We start from the raw sequence: 19514 nt of genomic DNA on the forward strand, positions 1-19514 counted from the left end.
TCTAGCCGATGGTTGTTGAGGCATCACCCTCAAGAGCAACTATCCTGGACTACAAGAGACCATTCTGTCGAATATGGAAAATATTCATGGAATAATTCAAATTTATTCAAGTGAATACATGAATTGAAAGATGTTTCAAACTCAACTTCAATATTCTGAAACAAAATCTCTTAGTATCAACAATTCCATCTTTTAATATTCCAAGTTCATGGACATCAAAATTGATACGATTACAGTATAGACAAATATAAAACAATCTCCAAATACGCAACGTTGCACGGATGCGTATTGAGCATTTCACCTTAGTATGGTGACCTGAGCAAAGTTGCAACCTCAGCATATGAATCTTTATAAATATTGAGGTAGGTCAAGATCAAAAAGAGAAAGTATTGAGTATTCAGTATTCATTGATCACTCTTCAGAAACGGTTGCAGAGCATTTGTAGAATGCAGCACATCTCATTTTCTTCGATCCTCCTGGGTACACCAGTATGATGTAAGTATTTGATGATTCTTATAAATATTTTTTTAACTATCTAATGTTACTTCATTCCTGAGTGTATTTTTTTCGTTTTCTCCTCAATTAATATTTTATTGAGTTTTCAAATGAGTTCTTCCATCATTTCGATGAATGAGGGTTGGGTGAAACAGCGATAAATCCTCTCGTAATAAGCAAAGCGAGTACTGAGTTGCGACAATTCATTACAGACGCAATAATTCACATCTGTTCCTCGCCCAAAATGGTTTTATATTATTTTTTGTTGTGGTTTTCGGGTGGTGGGGGGTGCCACACCCCCTGTGGCATTTGCCACAGAAATTTGAAATAGGCATCCATTGCCCTATATTTTTGATAAATTTTTTTTCGTAAATTTGATTATAGCGTCGTAAATTTCCTTTTTTTCAAGAGATAGTAAACTCACGATATCAATGGGAAATTATGTGTACGAGTAAAATTAAGTCTGTGAGAAGATCCGATGTGTTTCGTGAATTATTTGAACATTCGAAAATAATGTGATTTAAATTTCCAACTGATAAAATCAACTGATCATATGAATATTTATCAGACTTAGCGAGGCCAAATTTGGCTAGGTGTGATGGAAAGCCGCCATGATTCAAATTCAATATACTGATGTGGAAGAATAGGATATAGGTACCTTGTATTTGGAAATGTGAGGAATATTCTTCGGTAGTGAGGGATGAAGGAGTGTATACTGGTTGTTGCTCGATCGAACAAAAGTCTGCCATCTTTTTTTCCACTGTTCTTTTTGTAAAGTTTTCACATAACTAATTTAATATTCATTTGCGAATACATGGTTGACTGCATTGAGGGACTAGTCGGATTCGTGTGTTTTTCTTTTGTAACTTATTGTTGAGTATGCTGGTAAATCATATATTATTTATCGGTCGTATTAGAAGTGCATACAACAAGTAGAGCATATGGTAGCTATCATCAAATTTTCACAATAGAACGGTTCAAAATATACCTCCTTTAAATTTCATTCAGGAGAACTCTCGAATGCAATGCTTTTCCAATATATTGCCATATTTTCATTATGGAATATTTCTTTTGGTAGTTTTTTCATTTCACAAAAAGTAAATACAATAAATTAAAAAAAAAAAATAGAAATATGAGAATTCTGTGAAAATTAGTCAATCAAAACCAAATATTTTTCCAAGTAGATATCAAAATTACTTTTTTCTACAATCTGGCAGAATTTCATATCACTTCAATATTTCAGGAAAAAAAAGTTAAATTTTACACTTTGTATCTGTGAATCATTTTATGATTCTATATATTTTTATTGTATACCTATTTCGTTTTGAGTACCTATATGGAAAAGGAATCCATTAAAATAGGTTGGAAGTAACCCATAAATTACAAAATAAATAATACTTATTTTCGGGAGAGAATCTACCACTATAGTTCATTTTTATTCTCACTGTCATAGTAAATATCACAATGAACTATACCGATGAATTCTGATATGGATTTTCATCAAGGAATGAGTTCTTTCTGAACCATTAAATTATTTTGGGTAGCATTCATTAATACTCGTATAGATCATTTATTTCAACTGAATTTTTGAATTCAACGGCAAACATTGCTTCATTTTTTTTCCGTCTTGACATTTTCGAAACGGAAACAATTCATGAAAATGAGTTGAATACTATATTCGTGAAATTCATGTCGAATTCAGTATTTATTTCTTGAATTACATTCCGAAGTTTCGCTGAAGATAACACTGTCCCTATCCATGAACTACTCCCAACAAATTCTGTTATCTATCTTGAAACTTGTGTTGTATTTCACGAAACTATAGCGAATTAATTATAGAGGTATACGAGCATAGCCAACTATCGAAATTGCTATATCAGCAACTTCAACTGTTTCGTACAACGGCACGGGTCATTTATTATAGTCCTACTAATTGCTTAAAGTTGTACAGTTTGATTTATCACCACTGATTGTCCTTTTCGAGAAGGTTTCAACACACAAAGCAGTCTAATAGGAAAGTATTTATATAAATAAAGAAAGAACACGTCAGCGGGCGAAGTAGTGAAAAGTGATAAATGCATGAGGAGTAATTTCTAACGTCCCCTCTACTGAGATTGATTGGACATCCTCATAGACGAAAAAGAATGACTTTGTGGGTATTTTACAACACAAAGTGTTCAAGTGACTTGGCACATTTGATTCCACCAAGAGCAGTACATATCAGAAATAGGCGACGGACTGTGATGGCTCAACGTTATGAGCTACAACTCAGTACACTTCGAACAGTACACTGTTTAGGAACTCCTTCATTTGGAAAACTGCGCTCGAGTGAAATAAACTTCCTGACAACGTTTTTTCAAATGTATTATATTCCCAGCGATTCAAATCCAATGTGATTCACTACTTTCGCACAGGCACCGCTCGTAGAGGGCCTCAAGGATTTTCCTGTAGTGCATGTGCTCTGTCCTTAAAGGAAGAGACAACTTCTTTCACGTAAACATTGAGTTACACGAATGAAAGAAATCGTTCTGAAACAACTACTCCCACATAAACATTGAATGACATAGGAATCACTTCTTCCTATTCAGTTTTCACTACAGAAATTCTTAACGGAATTCAAACAAGAACAAAATGTATTATATAAAAAATTATCATAATTAAATTTCTCTTATGTGGAACACACTCCCATTCTCAATGGTATACTTCGAAGTTTTGAGACAATCATATCGTATCATCTCATGAACATCATTTTGGATTACACTAGAAGAAGACGACTCATTTTATTTGTAACACCACTTCATTTTGTTCAATATTAAAGAAATAGAAATCCATTAAGGTTTATTCTAAGTAACTGATTTCTCTATGAAATAATTTCTATTCAATTCATACTTGTACCATTCTACTATACCCTTTTGTGAATTTTCACAATATTAAGTTCCTGACTTTGTTCTTCATTTTGAAAGGGACCTGATTCAAAAACTGACCCAACACGTAAATGCTTTGTGAAAATTCGTACACAGCTTTGTTTGGAAACGAAATCCATATGAATCTCAAATGGAAGGTTCGGGTACAAGAAGCAGTAAGTTTTTCCATTCTGATTTGTGTGGTACTATTTTCAGATATAAACACTGGTTTCTCGCAATGCGCAACTACAGTGTTGAAAACATTCAATGTTTTCTGAAATCAACAAATTAAAGAAACTCTTTCAACAACCAAAATATGAATAATTCCATTGAAGCAACGGTATGTTAACAGTACTTCATGTGACTTTCACAGTATGCAATTGGTGAACTGACAAAAACACTTGAGATTTTACATTATTTACCATTATTAAATGAATCCAACTTGAATTGAATTCATTATGATATTATTTTATATTAATCTATCTGATATGGTTACAATATCTTTATGTATTGTTAATTGTTCCACTATTCAACAGCTTCCTCAGATTCCCACGTTCAAGTATGAACACGCTTGATGAAGCTATTGTATAGTGAAAACGATTTGCGATTTTGTGAACTGTTCGGTAAAACGTTTTATTGACTACTCAAAGTTTGAATATGAATGCCGGTTAGTTGTTGAAAATCTTCACAAGCCGCCTCATCTCCCATTGTACGCTTTCTTAGACTTCAATGGGATTGAATGTGGGTATAATTTCTCCTACACAAAATTCAACTGCAGTGTCAGTGATGGGGTTGAACATCGGAAAGTTATATGTCTCCTCTTTGATTGGTGATGAGAATAACATAGTGATATCAGTTTCTTATACCAAAAAAATGGAAAGTAGTGCTGTGATTGATACCACGTAGATAGTTATTGTCCATGTCAAATTGTGCCAAATAACATATCTGGACTTTCAATAATTATTCCGGTTTTGATTTCTTGAACTCCGTTTGATTCAATATCCTCTAGCTATCCTCTAGCTATAGGCTGGACTTTACGTTGGGAATGGGTACATGTTTGAGGCCCAGATCAGGTTATAGGACTGGCTGCTTGTGAAATGTAGAAGTTCTAACATTCAGGTAGATTATTTGACAACCTACTGGAATTTATATCAAGTAGATTTCAGTGAGTTTTGAAATTTTTTTCTTGTTCTTCACAGACAAATATTTGTATTTCTACGGATGGCAGCAATCCGATCCATTGATTGGAATCTTCAAATCTATTCGAATTCTATCCAAACTTGATTATAGGATAATGAATTCTGAAGGCGTAATATTTGTTTCTCACATGAGTTGTTTTTTCCAACTTCTTGATTGTGTAGTTTTTACAAATAAAGTATTGTGGTGAAATCTGTAGACTTCTGTCGTCTTGGAATGTTTGCCAGATAGCCTCAAACTGACTATTTGTGGAAATGGGTATAGCATACAGGTGGTAATGAGAAGAGATGCATGATTGGAATATCAAAAATATAAGTAATTCCATTGATCCATATGAAACTTCTGATTCTGATTATATTCTCAAACGTGAGCATGTTATCTGAAGTAACTGAACATGGTATTTATTTCTATTTCACTTCCTTTTGTATTGATAGTAGTTCTTCATTGAGATTAGTTGTTTGCATTATGCTTGAATGCATAATTTCCAATCTATAAATTTTGCAATATTGAATTGATAATTTTCTTTATGTGTATGATTCTATTCAGAATATCTCCAATAAAAGTTGAATTCTCGATGTACGTTTTTTGATATACTATGATTATAATCTGCCGATTTTGTTATTTTAAAAATGTTTCATTATTACTCTTTTGTTGAATAAAGTCATTGAATTCGTTCATCGAATCAACACTATAACTCAATATACTTCGGTTTTCCTAAAAATTATTTCATCAGTGGAGCCCAGACTTTGAGTAATATTGAATATTGAATTCGTGCCATTGATGAGTTGGAGATGGATTAGTTTCTTTGGGTTTATTTTCTACTTGCGAGTCCATTACCATGTCTGATGGTGGGTAAAACTTATTGATATCAATCATGATTGAAGTGAGATTATAATAAAGTGTCAACTTGTGGGTTTATTATCTGAATTTGGCGGTTCCTACATACAGTGAAAGTAGTTGTTTACAGCTGATTCTCGGCCTCCCCCCACCACTATGACGTATTAATTGTTTTTTTTATTGGTTGTTGTTTGGTGAAGTTTTTTTGTTGTGCAGTGAAGTCAAGGCGTTGTGACCTTGAAGTGTCTGGTGCATGGATCGTTCAGATTTTTTTTTCATATGAGATTTTGTGTGTTTATGTGTGTGTGTGTGTGTAGGAGAATGCACGGTACAGGGTTTCATCATGTGCTTGTTTGTCTATGTACAAACATACGTCTGCATACTTCGAAGATCCTCCAAGTAATAAATGCTCCATCGGTGTTAGGGCACCAAGTTAGTAGTGGAGTGACGTCACAGCAATAACCGTTCAACGGCTAGAGAGCGACATGTTCACTCCACGACGTGTGGCAGAGTAATGCGTATTCATCGGTCTGCCCTCACCTCTCCCGAAGCGATGAAGGTTCGCTCTAGCCCCGCTATCGATGGTGACACAACGGCAGCCGAGGACCGTTTGCCTAGCGTCTACCCTCTCCGAGACCGCAACGACCACTGCTTGCTCGTACCGGCAACTGTTATCGCATCAAGTTGGGAGATGGGCTTGGCTGTGACGTCAGGCATCTCTAGTGGATAGCAACTAGCAATGTGAATCTTTCACGGTTTCATGGTGGGGGTGACTCACACTGTTTAATATAAAAGAAATGCCTGGCACACTATGAAATCAGTAGACGAATATATCTGCAGCAGTTAGCAATTGGTAGAGTGTTATTCAGTTCGTAATAGAAGGAAGACGGTGAGTGTATTTGTCTGTTGGAAATTGTTTATATTTTCGTATATATTTTCATCATGTCCGTTTCAAAAGTAGACTTGAATAAAATTAATAATTTGATTGTACAGGAGGTTGAAATAGTAGAGCAAAAGGCCTTATCATCATTGCCAATTGATGAAGTGTTCATAATTAAAAATATGTCAACTTATTCTACACGATTTGGTAAATCAATTTTATTAACTTTGCAAGATGTGAGCAATGATAAATTATTTAAAACATGGCTACCAAAACGTATTTCGTTGCAATTCAGTGATGACGATATATCTTGTATCAACTCATCAGGTGGTAAATATACGATGATGTATTTAGGACAGAGCCAACAAAGTTTTGCTGGCATGAAAACGCGATCTCTAGTCAAATTCAATATAATTGAATAATAATAGTAATAATTTATAGTGAATTTCTTTAGGTCATAGCTTACGAAGTTTTTTTGGTGTGAAAACGCTAACTCTAGTCAAATTCAATATGATTGAATAATAATAGTAATTATAATGAATTTCTTATTGTTTTATAATATTCATATATTAGATGATAATAATTATATGGAAATATAAACATTACTAACTTAGTTGAATACACTCACTTTGTAACTACAAGTAAAATGGGAATGTGAGTATTATATCACTGAAAAATTGAAGGTTGCTTATTGTTTTTTTTTATTCAATTTCAGTTCCACCATTTAAAGATGTGGATGCAGTACGCAAGTCAAGATTGGGTCGATGTTGTAGATCTCAAATCATCGGTTCAACATTTGTCGTCTAAATTGAAGGTGTTGGGTGATGGAGCCGAACATGCAAGCAATTATGATATGAGTGTATGCTATGATGAAAAACAAATCGAATTATGCCTTCGTGATGCTGAGAACTATTGGAGTGGTGCAGAAGTTTGTAACAAATTTTTGGATAATGAATTGGAATTGTGGCAACTTTGTGATGTTATGATTGAACTGAACCTAAGAAGATTCCTGTATAGCCTCCAACCATACTTGCCAGAATGGATTATTCATCACTTTGAATTGAATGATGAAAATCGAGAGGAAATTGAAGATGGTCGCGAAAATGATGATTATGAGGAAGAAGTTATTTTAGATAGTCTGTATGTTCCTGTAAATCATAAATAATGTCAAATAAAAAACTTTGTATTATTTTCATGTTTTATTTATTTAAATCTCATGAAATACAATAGAAAATGATTACAAAACAATAAATATGATATAAAATACAATACATGATATAAGTCAGTTACAAATAAAAAAAAAAGATCATGAAACAGTACATGATAGAGTGAAAAAAAAAGTGTCAATATCTGCTATGAACTGAACCATCCAATGCATTGTATGTTAAAACTGTATCATGCAAAATTAATGCATATACTTTAGTGTTGTCTGGAAACTTGGTCTTCCTCGTCTCAAACTCAATCTTTATATCAATAGTTGATGATTTTGTTGCATTCGGTTGATGAGAACAATCGATGACGAATAGTGGATTCTCTCTAAATTGTCCAATGTCCATCAGAGGTTCACTCATATCTTTATCATAATAACTTCGCTGGAAACTCTCAAAAGCATAATAAGCAGGAGCATCAAGTTTTTTATCGAAATTCAAATTCCAACGCTCATATGGATAAACTTCAGAATTCAAGTATACTCGAATACTATTGATATCAGCAGTTGTGAATTTTGTAATATCCTGTGTTCTATCTTCAGATGTGGTAGTACTTTGGAATGCGATGATGACAAAACGAGGAGTTTCCAATGCGTTAGTTGTTTTGATGGCCCATATGTCTGAAGAAGTCCCACGTAATGATGGTAGTTCATAGAGGTCCCACATACGATACGCCAACTTGATTTTGGCATTCAGACCGCTTTTGTTTATTCTACTCAAAAGTTTGAGCTTGTGTTTATCATCTGGTACAATATGTCTTATTTTCCATTCGATTTTATTTATTTCCAAATCAGCATCAACCTCACCTATATATGAGTTTTTGAATGATCGAGCGATAATCAAAATCAATTCCTGTTTGGCATTCAAGATACTTTTGTTGTAATCTTCAGCAAAACCCATCAAATATTTCAGTGGTAGTTTTCCACTAAAAACATGACTGTTTGTATCCAAGATATCTTGCTTCAATTGTGAAAGTCCCCAACCAGATGTCAATAATGTGTTAGCATGAGATTGTCCAAATGATATCATGGTTTTCATTGTAGATGTTATCCCAGGTTTTCTAACAACAGCCACTTGTTCACCACCCATTTCATAACGAATTTCGTCAAAGAGAAATGCAATTGCATTATTCGAGAGATAGCATGTTTTCGCTACATCTTTGGGGGTGAATTTACCTTCTATGTAAATGAAGCTCTCGGCAATATCTAGTATAACATCTTGATTATTGATTGCAATTCTGATTTCATCCGAATTCCTGAATAGCGGTGATCCATAGGGCTTATATGTGTGCTCATGTAAACTTATGAGAGAATGATCGAGCACTGGTTCATTGAATATATTCAACTTTTCATTGTTTGTTTCGAGCACCATTGTTATTTTCTCACTTTCAATCCAATCGATTTCAAAAATTTAAGATCACTCACAGACAGAGCGTTATGTGCTAACTGTTTAGCATACACTTGTGGAATGAGCTTCTTTTTATGCACACCTTTCTTTTTGATAGTGCAACTCGTTTGGGATTGTTCAATGCGATTTTGTCTATTATAAATGAAACCCATAACAACAGTTATTCGATTTTCTTCAATTCCAAAATAATGAAAATCTCTTCTTCACTTCCAAAATCGATAAGGTTATTTTTTCATCCAAAATACGCACTGTAATGTTGTGAATCAATTGACGACCTTCTGGACTGACAGGCACATATATAATACTGTGTGGTTCTTTAGTGAGATTGTAGCCAGGTTCAACATCAATATCGAATGAGAAAAGAATGTGGGATTCTTCACCATTTATATATGAACCAGATATTATATTGCAATCTAAGCGGATAAGTCTCACAGTTGTAATGTTTATTGGTAATGATGATTCATGTATCTGATTTGGTGGAAATATTTCATGAGCGAACCCCATCATTTCTGCTATTGAATTTGGATGTGTCAGATCAATTTCATATTTGGATCGCATTTCACATTTGAATGTATTATTATTGGCGTGTAGATAGAAAATATCATCTGCAACGACATCATTTGGTTTTTTATCATGAAACAATCTGAACATTATATGTTTCTGTATGACGGCATTGATCTCTTCTATTTCATAAGCACCACATGGAATTTCAATTGTCAACTTTTGGGGTATCGATGAGTTGTCATTACTGATTCTAAAACTAACTAAGTTATTAGCTTCAGTTATATTATTGATTGTATTGCATCCATAGAATCCCAAAAGTCCTAATCCATAACGACTGTTCCAATTCAATTGGTGGAAAAAAATCCGCACTCAAGACACTTGTCCCGACAGCTTGTAGCTCGAACTTTCGTGACATGACTGATGAATATTTTGAAACACATTTCAATTTATTATTGTACACAGCAACAGCACATTTGAGACAATTTACACTTTTTGGAAGGTGTTGTATTGTAATAAGTATCATTTTTATTGATACCAATATTCACATCCTCTATATTACAAATACAACACATAGATTTCCGAGGTATAGGACCGTCATTAACATCCGATTCTGAATTTTGATCGTGGTGGTGGTGCTCATAACAATATCTATGTTTCATTATATCGATGTCATCTTGCAGATGCTTAGGCAACTTTTCCCAAACATATGCAATCTCATGTGCAACCCATGCAAGTATCACTTCCTTAGGCATATTTGCAAGCATCACTTTATCCATTTTTTTCAAGGTACCATATTTTGAAAACATTCTAAGTGAAAACCCCATTCCCTTGATAGCCTCCCGATCCAGTTTTGGTGTTGAATCCATTTTTATTTGGAAAATTATTTAGAGAGAAACTGCAAGCACAAGTGACCACAGAGAACTGTATTAAATTTCTGTTGTCGATCATAGTTATATTTGATTTTTACATTCGAACATTTTCGAAAGAATCGAGTCAATTCCAATGGTGGGGGTAGATCTCCAAAACTATCGAAATATGTGACTTCTTTCTCACATTTTTTATATGCCACCCAATGTGTTCCTGGTCCACTTATTCCATCTAAATTAACAATAGCTGTCTCGTTTTGTTTTGGACCTGAAGATGGTAATCTATCACGCATAAAAACACCACGAAAATGTGGAATTTTCATTTTTTGTGCATAATAACTGAGAACGTGATCAGTAAGAGGCCTCTGAGGTAGGGGTTCAATTAGTTTTTTGTTTTGTTTGTGGCTTTGTATGGTTTTAAATATAGTCCTAAACCTTTACGGTATGGTTTGAGATATATTCCACTTCCGCGTTTGCCTAATGCTACAGCCTCCATGGTTTTATTGTGACGATTGGCTTCCATTAAAGCCGCTCTGCTGGCTTTTGCCGAATTCACGGCCTTGGTAATACCAGCAGCGGCTCCCGCCAAACTTCCTAGTGCGGATAGTCCAGCAAAAATTGGTATCAATGGTAAAAGTCCACCGATCTTGGGAACAGGAATTATGCGTGGTGTGCGGATTTTCTTCTTTCCACCGGCAGCTTTAAGGTATTTACGTGCCGCCTGCAATGCCACAGTAATAGCTTTTTTGCTATTATTCGTCACAAATTGATTCCCACCAGCTTTCTTCAATACATTTCGCACTTTATGGACTATCCCAGCACCAAATGCAGCTTTTTTAATTTTATTTTTCTTCGTTTGTTTCCTCTTACATTTTTTCTTATTGGTACTACAACCCATGCCCATATGTCTTTTCGCTTTCATAATGTTGGTGACAAGTAATGCAGCTGCTCTTTCCCCAATACTCGCGTCCTTCGATTTAACCCTATCCCAAGCGCTGTATTCAAGTTCTTTGTCGGCTAAATGTCTTGCTGCAAGATCGGATGGATGCTTAGAATATTGAATATCGTGTTTTTTGCATTCAATATCTAATTTATTGATTCCAGGATCGTTACGAGCTAAACGTTGTTTCAATTTTGTACCTGGTCCACAGTATTGATAACCTCCGGGTAGATGTAATTCGAAAGGAAGTTTGTTTATTAAATCATTAACAAAACCACAACCTCTTTTAATTTTACGATCACTTTCAATACGTCCGTATCGTTTGATGGTACACATTGAAATGAATAAGCTAATAACATTTATATAGTCTCCAACCACGGCACGATGCGCATTGTAAAACAGAAAGAAAAGTTTGCTGTAGATAATCTAGATGAGAAATTTGGGTGTGGATTGAATGGACAAAAGGTATTCAGACATGGTCCACTACTTCCATCATCAGTTCGAGGACTCATTATAGGACCTTCAAATTGTGGAAAGACGAATGCAATGATATCACTATTAACACATCCACAAGGACTGAGATTTAGAAATGTGTATCTCTATTCGAAATCACTCAATCAACCTAAATATCAGTACTTGCGAAGTGTTTTGGAACCTATAAAAGGATTAGGTTTCTATACATTCAGCAATAATGCAGAAATAGTGGAACCCTCCGACGCTAAGCCTAATTCTGTTTTCATTTTCGATGATGTGATATGTGAAAAGCAAGATATTATTAGATCATATTTCTGTATGGGACGTCATAAGGATGTTGATTGTTTTTATCTAGCACAGACATATTCACGGGTACCCAAACAGTTAGTGCGTGACAATACCAATTTCATTTTAATGTTCAAACAAGATGAGACGAATTTACATCACATTTATTCAGATCATGTTTCACCCGATGTAACATTCAAACAATTCCAATTGATGTGTGTTAAATGCTGGGAGGACCAATATGGATTTCTAGTCATTGATAAGGATAGAAAAATAGATGAAGGTAGATATCGCAAAGGATTCGATAGTTTTATATACCCATGATCTTGTTTTTTACACTTATTCGATCACTGAATATTGTAGAGGTCACTTCATCAGCGAATTAGGCTATAATTTAAAAAAGGGCATTATGAATACAAAAAAAGATTCTGAAAATAAAAACAATGAAATGAATTTGAAACGTCAACTAGTAGAGACAACAGAAGCTGTCAGGCAGAAATTCAACTCTATCAAGAATGATAATATTGAAAATCGTACGACACTTGAAAGATTGTATGAGCCCATAATGAAACCATTGAATGTTTTATCATCAAACGCTACTTCTAAATCACCAGTGTTATCACCAAATCATGGAACTGTTCAATCTACTTCAAATTATCCCATGAGTACTCCAATAGGAAGAAAACAATCTTTTGCTAGTGTATCATCTGTGAATAGTGACACGAGCACACTTCAAGACGATATGAGAACAACTCTATTCGAAACACCATCATCGTCCCACATCGATTCCTCGGATCCTGACACCTCACCTGATATGAATGAAAGTGGTGAAGATGTTTTGATGAAACATTTGAATAATGTAAAATCTAGAAATCCAGCATATGATGGAACATTTGGCGTACGTATGGATCCTATTACACAAAAGCTGAAAATGGGAAGTCTAGTGGTGTATTTCAAAGATGGAAACATTTCATTTTGGGATGCTAATAAAGTGAAAAAATATGAATGCGCAGGTAGTCCAGAATTGTATGATATGATCTTTTTGAAGAATCCACGAGATGTTGATAATAAAGAAACTCGTCAAGTATATTCCAAAATATTGAAAATAACGAATGCTCCATATAAACAATATCATCAGAAGAATGGTTTTAAAAATACAAATTCTAAAAAATTTCGTGAAGTTATCAAACCTCTATTAGAATCACGACAATATCCAATAAGAAGTAGAAGTAAAATTGGTGGAGCACTCAAACGAGTGAAAATGGAGAAAATATATAATTCTAAACCTGTGAATTATGTGTACTGGAATTCACCGAAAGAGTTAGTTGCTCGCCTACGATTATTGGTAGCTTCAAAGTCAGCTGGTCATACAGGACATGACAATGAAATAATTTCAATAATTGAAGAATTACGTGAAGAAGGTATAATATATTAACATATTCACATGTAATGATCACTGTCACATCATCATTCAATGCAGTAACATTATCACATTTTCTCTTTAATCATATTGAAATAGAATGACTAATGAAATAAGTGATGTCAAACGACAAGTTGTTAATGAATTACATGAACCTGCAAGACGTAATTTTCGTAGAAGAATAACCACCATCAAAGGTTTTGCAGATCTATGGCAAATAGATTTAGCTGAACTGCAACCTTATGCAAAAAGTAATGAAGGATACCGATATATACTTGTAGTGATAGATTGTTACTCCAAATATCTGTGGACTGTAGCAGTTAAAGATAAAACAGGTAGTACAGTAACTAATGCAATGAAACATGTACTGAAAGAAGCCAAATACTCCCCCAAACACATACAAAGCGATCAAGGGAAAGAATTTTTCAATAAAAGCTTCTCATCTCTCATGCGAGAATATAATATCAATCATTATTCAACATTTAGCACAAAGAAGGCAGCTATAGCAGAAAGAGTGATTCGTACAATAAAGGGGTGGCTCTATAAGGAATTTTCGATGAGAGGTCACCACAAATGGCTTGATATTCTTCCAACTATAACTAGTAGATATAACAATAAAGTTCATCGTACAATAGGTATGGCACCCATTAATGTTGATCCATCAACAAGATTGATATTCAAAGGTATCAATGGAGTTGGAAAAAAACAAAGTAAACCCAAATTCCGATTGAATGATATTGTACGAATAAGCAAATACAAAAATATTTTTGAAAAGTCTTACACTGCGAACTTTACCACGGAACTCTTCAAGATTGTTAAAATCAATAAAACTTTTCCCACAACCTATAATCTTGAAGATATGAATGAACAACCTATTAGAGGATGTTTTTACGAAGAAGAGTTATTGCGAACCGAAAATCCTGATGTATATCTGATCGAGAAAGTGCTGAAGAAAAGGAAAAATAAAGTATATGTAAAGTGGTTAGGACTTCCTAGTGAACAGAATTCTTGGATTGATGAATCAAATATGCTTTAAATGTATCTAATAATGTATTTATGAATAAAGTAATGTTAAAGTTCATTATTGTTTTCATTTCAATTATTTGTAAGTGAATTGAAAAAATATTGCAGCGGTAAACATTGCCCCAACCATTCGCAATGTTCTGTGTATACCAAACCAAATTAATTGTATACTCCATTCCCGCTCAAAATTTTTTTCAACTCACAATATTGAGAACACAATACCATTCCCAAAACTAATCGCTGTCACTTTGAAATGCTTTCTCCAACTCTTTTCGCCAATTATCTCTCACTGATAATGCCGTCTCATAAAGTCGAGTCGACTCCTCAAGCTCTGCCTGTGCTTGCATTCTCGAACGTTGATTGAATTTGTCATCTTTCATGATTTTTGAACGTAGTTCATCTGCTTCTTTGCTCATGTTAGCCAATTCAATTTTCGCTAATGCAATCTTAGCATCTAATGCTTGAAGAGTGTCCTTATTGACACTAATAGCTTGCTCACTCTTTTCATGTTCAGCAATAGCCTTTTGCGCCTTTACAAGACGGCATTTCGCTTTCTTTTTCATATCTCCAAACCGAAGTAATGGAGTGAAAGAAGATAGCGATTCAGTCATCAAATCACCCTTCATTTCTTTGGGTTCACATTTTGTCTTCCTCTTCGATCTGTCACTTTTCGTTGTGGGCTTTTTCTCCTGCAAACCACTTTTCGATTGTTTTTTTTCTTTCAACTCAGTGACAATCGATGAAGATGCATTATTAACCTTCCTTTTGATAGTTCTGGATTTTTTATCAACACCAAGAGGGGGGGTAGATGAAGGGTGTTTGGATGATGATGATTGTGAAATGATTGGAGTTTCAACGATAATTTGTTGAATTGGTTCCGGCACATCTGCGAAGTTAACGAAGTCGCTAATATCAAAATCACTTATCGAGTCTTGAGACTGTAAATGTAATACTGGAATATTTTCAAAATCAGTGTGATCGATATCAACAAGTGGTGAACCATCTTCAGCAATCAATAGTGGCATGGAGCTCATGATAATGATTATTTAGGTTTGGAGGAATGATATGTGATAGCAATAGAATGTGGATAGGAAAGGTGATGATGTTACTGATACTTCACCTTTTATAGAAGAAAATAAACTAGCGCATGCGCTCTTTCGTCAACTAGCCCACTCTTTCATCGACTAGAGATGCCATATCCTTCTCTCCCACTTAAAACGAGTCAAGTGATAGGTGGGAGTCGTACCACTTCCGTTTCCTATTCAATCGTATAAGTCGACTTGCGATCCTGAAGTTCATTCATTCACTCTCTACAACTGTGAGCAAACAACAACAAGATGAATTCTGCAAAAATAAATGCTGCATTAAATAGAATATCTGCTGTTGATGAAAACAATTGGATAGACGAATCAGATGATGATGATGTCAATGTTCCGCTAGAGGAAGTGATAGTTGAAGCAGAAGATGTTGGAGTCGATGAAGATGAGATAGACGAAGTTGAAAACGAGGCCAACCAAAGCGACGAAGATGATGACGTGATGGAGTTTGAGAGGGTCATGGATGAAGAAGGAGATGATGAAGGGATAGAAGCTGACACAACTGAAGGCGATGGTGCTTTGAGGATCGGTATGCGAACGCTCAATGTCAGTGAGACATTGGAAGATCCCTTGGATTTGTATTGTGCAATGGATGCATACGTATTGATCAGCACAATAGATGGAGAGAACAAAAAACTATGCTGGTGCTGCTTTCGGTTTTATTCGCATAGAAACAATAATGGAGGGTGGTATGCCCATGTCAACACCCACAACACTGTCTCAATTATGGAAATGGGACAAAATTGGTGTGAAGCTTGCGAGAGGCCACTAACAAACTTCACCCGAGTATCTACATGTATTATATGTAATAATGTCCAACCTGTGGCACAATAACCGTGGACCTACTGGTCAAAAAAAAACAACAGCCCTTTTCAGGGCTACATTATTCACACAAACGGTAGTAGTAGAATTCACAGATTATGTGATAAATGACTACTTTGACTAAAAAGTCGAAGTTAGGATTTGGTTTATCATCGAATATCTGTGTATATGATGAGTACTACTTTGACTGAAAAGTCGAAGTTGATATTTTCTCAATCATTGAATATAATGATGAGTACTACAGAGTTGGATGATGATACTTTCACATAAGTTTTGACTATAGTGTTAACCTATTTCTGATTGAAAGTATAATGATAGCTCTGAAAATAGTTGTTTATTGTCTTTAATTGTAGCCCTTAAAAGGGCTGTTTTTCCTATTAATCCATACAATGGTATGGACTAACGCTCTTCATCATCAGAAACAATCATGATGGTGTCATCATCTGAATCATCTGTATCTGATGATATACTGATGATGTCGTCCTCATATTCATCAGATTCATCTGAATCAGATGATATACTAATTATGTCGTCCGCATGATCATCTAGCTCGTTATCCTGTAGATCGTCTAACTCATCTACTTCCTCTTGCATACGTTCCGGGAAATCATCAGGAAGATCGTAGATGCGTTGCAGCATTTCTGCGAAGGTTGTACTGAAATGATCAAACGTAGAATCTATTTCATGTACCTGGATGGGTCCTGTACTCATCATAGAAGACTCTGGTACACTCATCGGTTCGGTGGTGGAATCAGCAATCGACATTGTGGAAGAATGATGTAGAACTGGGATTGATACTATATTTATATTGGAAGAAATAAAACGGAGGGGGTGAAGTGTAAATGTAGAACAGTGTTTGAGATTCGAAAACATTAAAAATGACGATCTTCATGAAACTCTGAGCGATTATTATGAGAAATTCTAAGTGATTATTATGAAAAACTAATAAGAGGGAGGGAGGAAGACACTGCCCCAGCCTCGCAGTGCCTCGTGTACACCAACCAAAAAAGTGTGTACTCCGTGGAAGGAAAGGAAAGGAAAGGAAAGGAAAGGAAAGGAAAGGAAAGGAAAGGAAAGGAAAGGAAAGGGTGGGAGAAACAGGAAAACGATTACATATCGTCGTCGGAATTTAGGACATCATCGTCATCAATTAGGATAGGAGATGGCGGAGGACTGTCCTCGATAAGGATTGGGGATGGTGGAAGTCTGATGTCGCCAGCGTCATCGTCGTCGTCGTCGTCATCCTCATCTGTGATGTCTACAGGCGGTGGGTCACCCCATTCGTCATCCCATTGGTAGGGATCCGGATAATCCCCGTCCGATAAGTCAGCTTCATCACTCCCAGTGACATGCTGAACCTGCACCCTGTAGTCATTATTCATGAATTCGAAGGGAATGTCATGAGGTGCCGTTGTGGAGTCCACGAATCCTTCCTGTATATATGCATAGTAAGGCATCTGAGGCTCCGGGACACTATAGGGCTCAGTAGTTGAATCAGGTTCCATGTTGGAGGTGGCTGATCAACTGAATATTCCAACAGATAATTCCTACTTTTATACTTTTGAAAGGGAGTGTGGAGAAGTGGGGATGAAAGAACTTGGAATTGAAAATGGAAAAAAAGAAAAATAATGAAAAGACGAAGTGCAGAAAAATGCTCCAACCATCGCATTGTTCAATGTGTACCAAACCAAAACAATGTACACCCTTTATTTCACTTCTTTTTTCATTTGTTTTTTTTTGTTTTTTATTCCTAAAATTATAAATACAAACCTAAAACTACCATGCTACCTAATTATCCTAAAACTATCCTAGTTGACCTAAAAACTATTTCCCTTTATTCAAAAATTTCTTTATAAATATTTTTAGTTCATTATTGAGCTCTATCGAAGAGGTCTCTGCCTTCCGCCTTTCCTTCAGAGCTGCAGTCCTTCGATCTAGCTCGGCCATCCTCATTAACAACTCGCGCCGTTGGCTAGCAATTTCATTCTCCTCCCGGGAAATGCTAGCCAACGCGGCCTCACTATTTCGCGAAGCAAGTGCAACATCCCTACACCTCTGTAGGAAAGTTTCCATCTCCTGGGGGTTAACCTCTCCGACAGGCTCCGGCACTGGTGGCACTTGTGGCGCGATCTCCCCGGCAGGCTTCGACACTGGTGGCACGACCTCCATGGCAGGATCAGGCACCGGTGTGAGTTCCATGGGTGTCAACATCGCTAATAATGCAAATTGGGTGAGGATTTCACCTGGAGATGGCACCCTCGGCACCGGCTTATATGCCCTCCGTCTTTCCACTGTCAATGCGAGCGGTGTGGGACGTCTCGGAGGATTCCTTTTGGCGGTCGACCAACTACCTGCATAAGGGTTAGTCCTATTGCATTTACTCCTATACCTTTGAATAGGACCAACCTTAGCTGCAGATTGCCGCTTGGCTTTGTTAACAACCCTGTCTTCCTGAAATGAGACAGGGCTGCGTGGCCGCTGCACACCACCCGAAGTTGAAGCCTTCACCTCTTGGACCATCGCCACCTCGTCTCCCTCGAACATGTCAGGGCTGCCTGGTCGCTCCACCTCAACATCCACAGGTATGATCGATGCCACAGCGTTGTCGATTTCCTGCGTGTAGTTTTCCATTCTGAAAATGTAATACAAAGTTAGTTGTTATGAAAAAGTAACATTGATAACTTACTCAAAATTCGCTTGTTGTAGACTGTAGAAGACTGCTGTATTAGACTGGTGTTGTAGTAGATTGCTGTAGCTGGACTGCGCTCGATGAGAAGACTTGTCGTACTGAATGCCGAGAAGTGTGCTCCTCAGGGTGTAGGCAGAAGTGGGAGTGGTGGGAGTGAGGTGGGGGCGCGCATGCGCAATTGTGGGGTGAGGCGAGCAATGGTGGGAAGGGGGCGGGGCTAAAAGTGGAGGAGAGTGGGCGGGGACTACAGTGTGTTGTTAAATTTTTTTTTAATGAAACATAAAATTAAAAATTTTTAGTCATAGAACCGGCATTGGTCATCCTCAGTCATAGAACCGGCATTGATCATCTACTTGAATTGTGACTGGAGAAAAAAATCTTTATTTTTTGTAAATCTATATTATTAAAATCAATAATGGGGGTATTTAATGTTCAGTGTGTATGTAGAATCGATATTTTTTGAGAAA

General features: G+C 36.1%; 2 protein-coding genes across 2 annotated transcripts in view; one reads left to right on the top strand and one right to left on the bottom strand.

Moving 5' to 3' along the window:
* LOC111505504 (protein O-mannosyl-transferase TMTC1) overlaps positions 1-19514 on the top strand; it is an 816809-nt gene that overhangs the window by 179677 nt on the left and 617618 nt on the right. The gene's annotated exons all lie outside the window — the stretch shown is intronic.
* Positions 18104-19304, bottom strand: LOC141483955 (uncharacterized). Its single transcript, XM_074179094.1, has 2 exons — positions 19045-19304; positions 18104-18990 (listed from the first exon to the last, which is right to left on the bottom strand). Exon 2 carries the CDS (start codon positions 18987-18989, stop codon positions 18183-18185), a length of 807 nt encoding a protein of 268 aa, XP_074035195.1. The 5' UTR covers position 18990; positions 19045-19304; the 3' UTR covers positions 18104-18182.

This window comes from Leptinotarsa decemlineata, unplaced genomic scaffold, assembly GCF_025532065.1.
Source record: "Leptinotarsa decemlineata unplaced genomic scaffold, Ldec_3_MD MMD2_tig00004307_RagTag_RagTag, whole genome shotgun sequence".
Classification (NCBI taxonomy): Eukaryota; Metazoa; Arthropoda; class Insecta; order Coleoptera; family Chrysomelidae; genus Leptinotarsa; species Leptinotarsa decemlineata.

What these genes read in the sequence shown, in the direction of transcription:
- LOC141483955 (XM_074179094.1), bottom strand. Translation starts at nt 18,989, where the DNA reads ATGGAAAACTACACGCAGGAAATCGACAACGCTGTGGCATCGATCATA.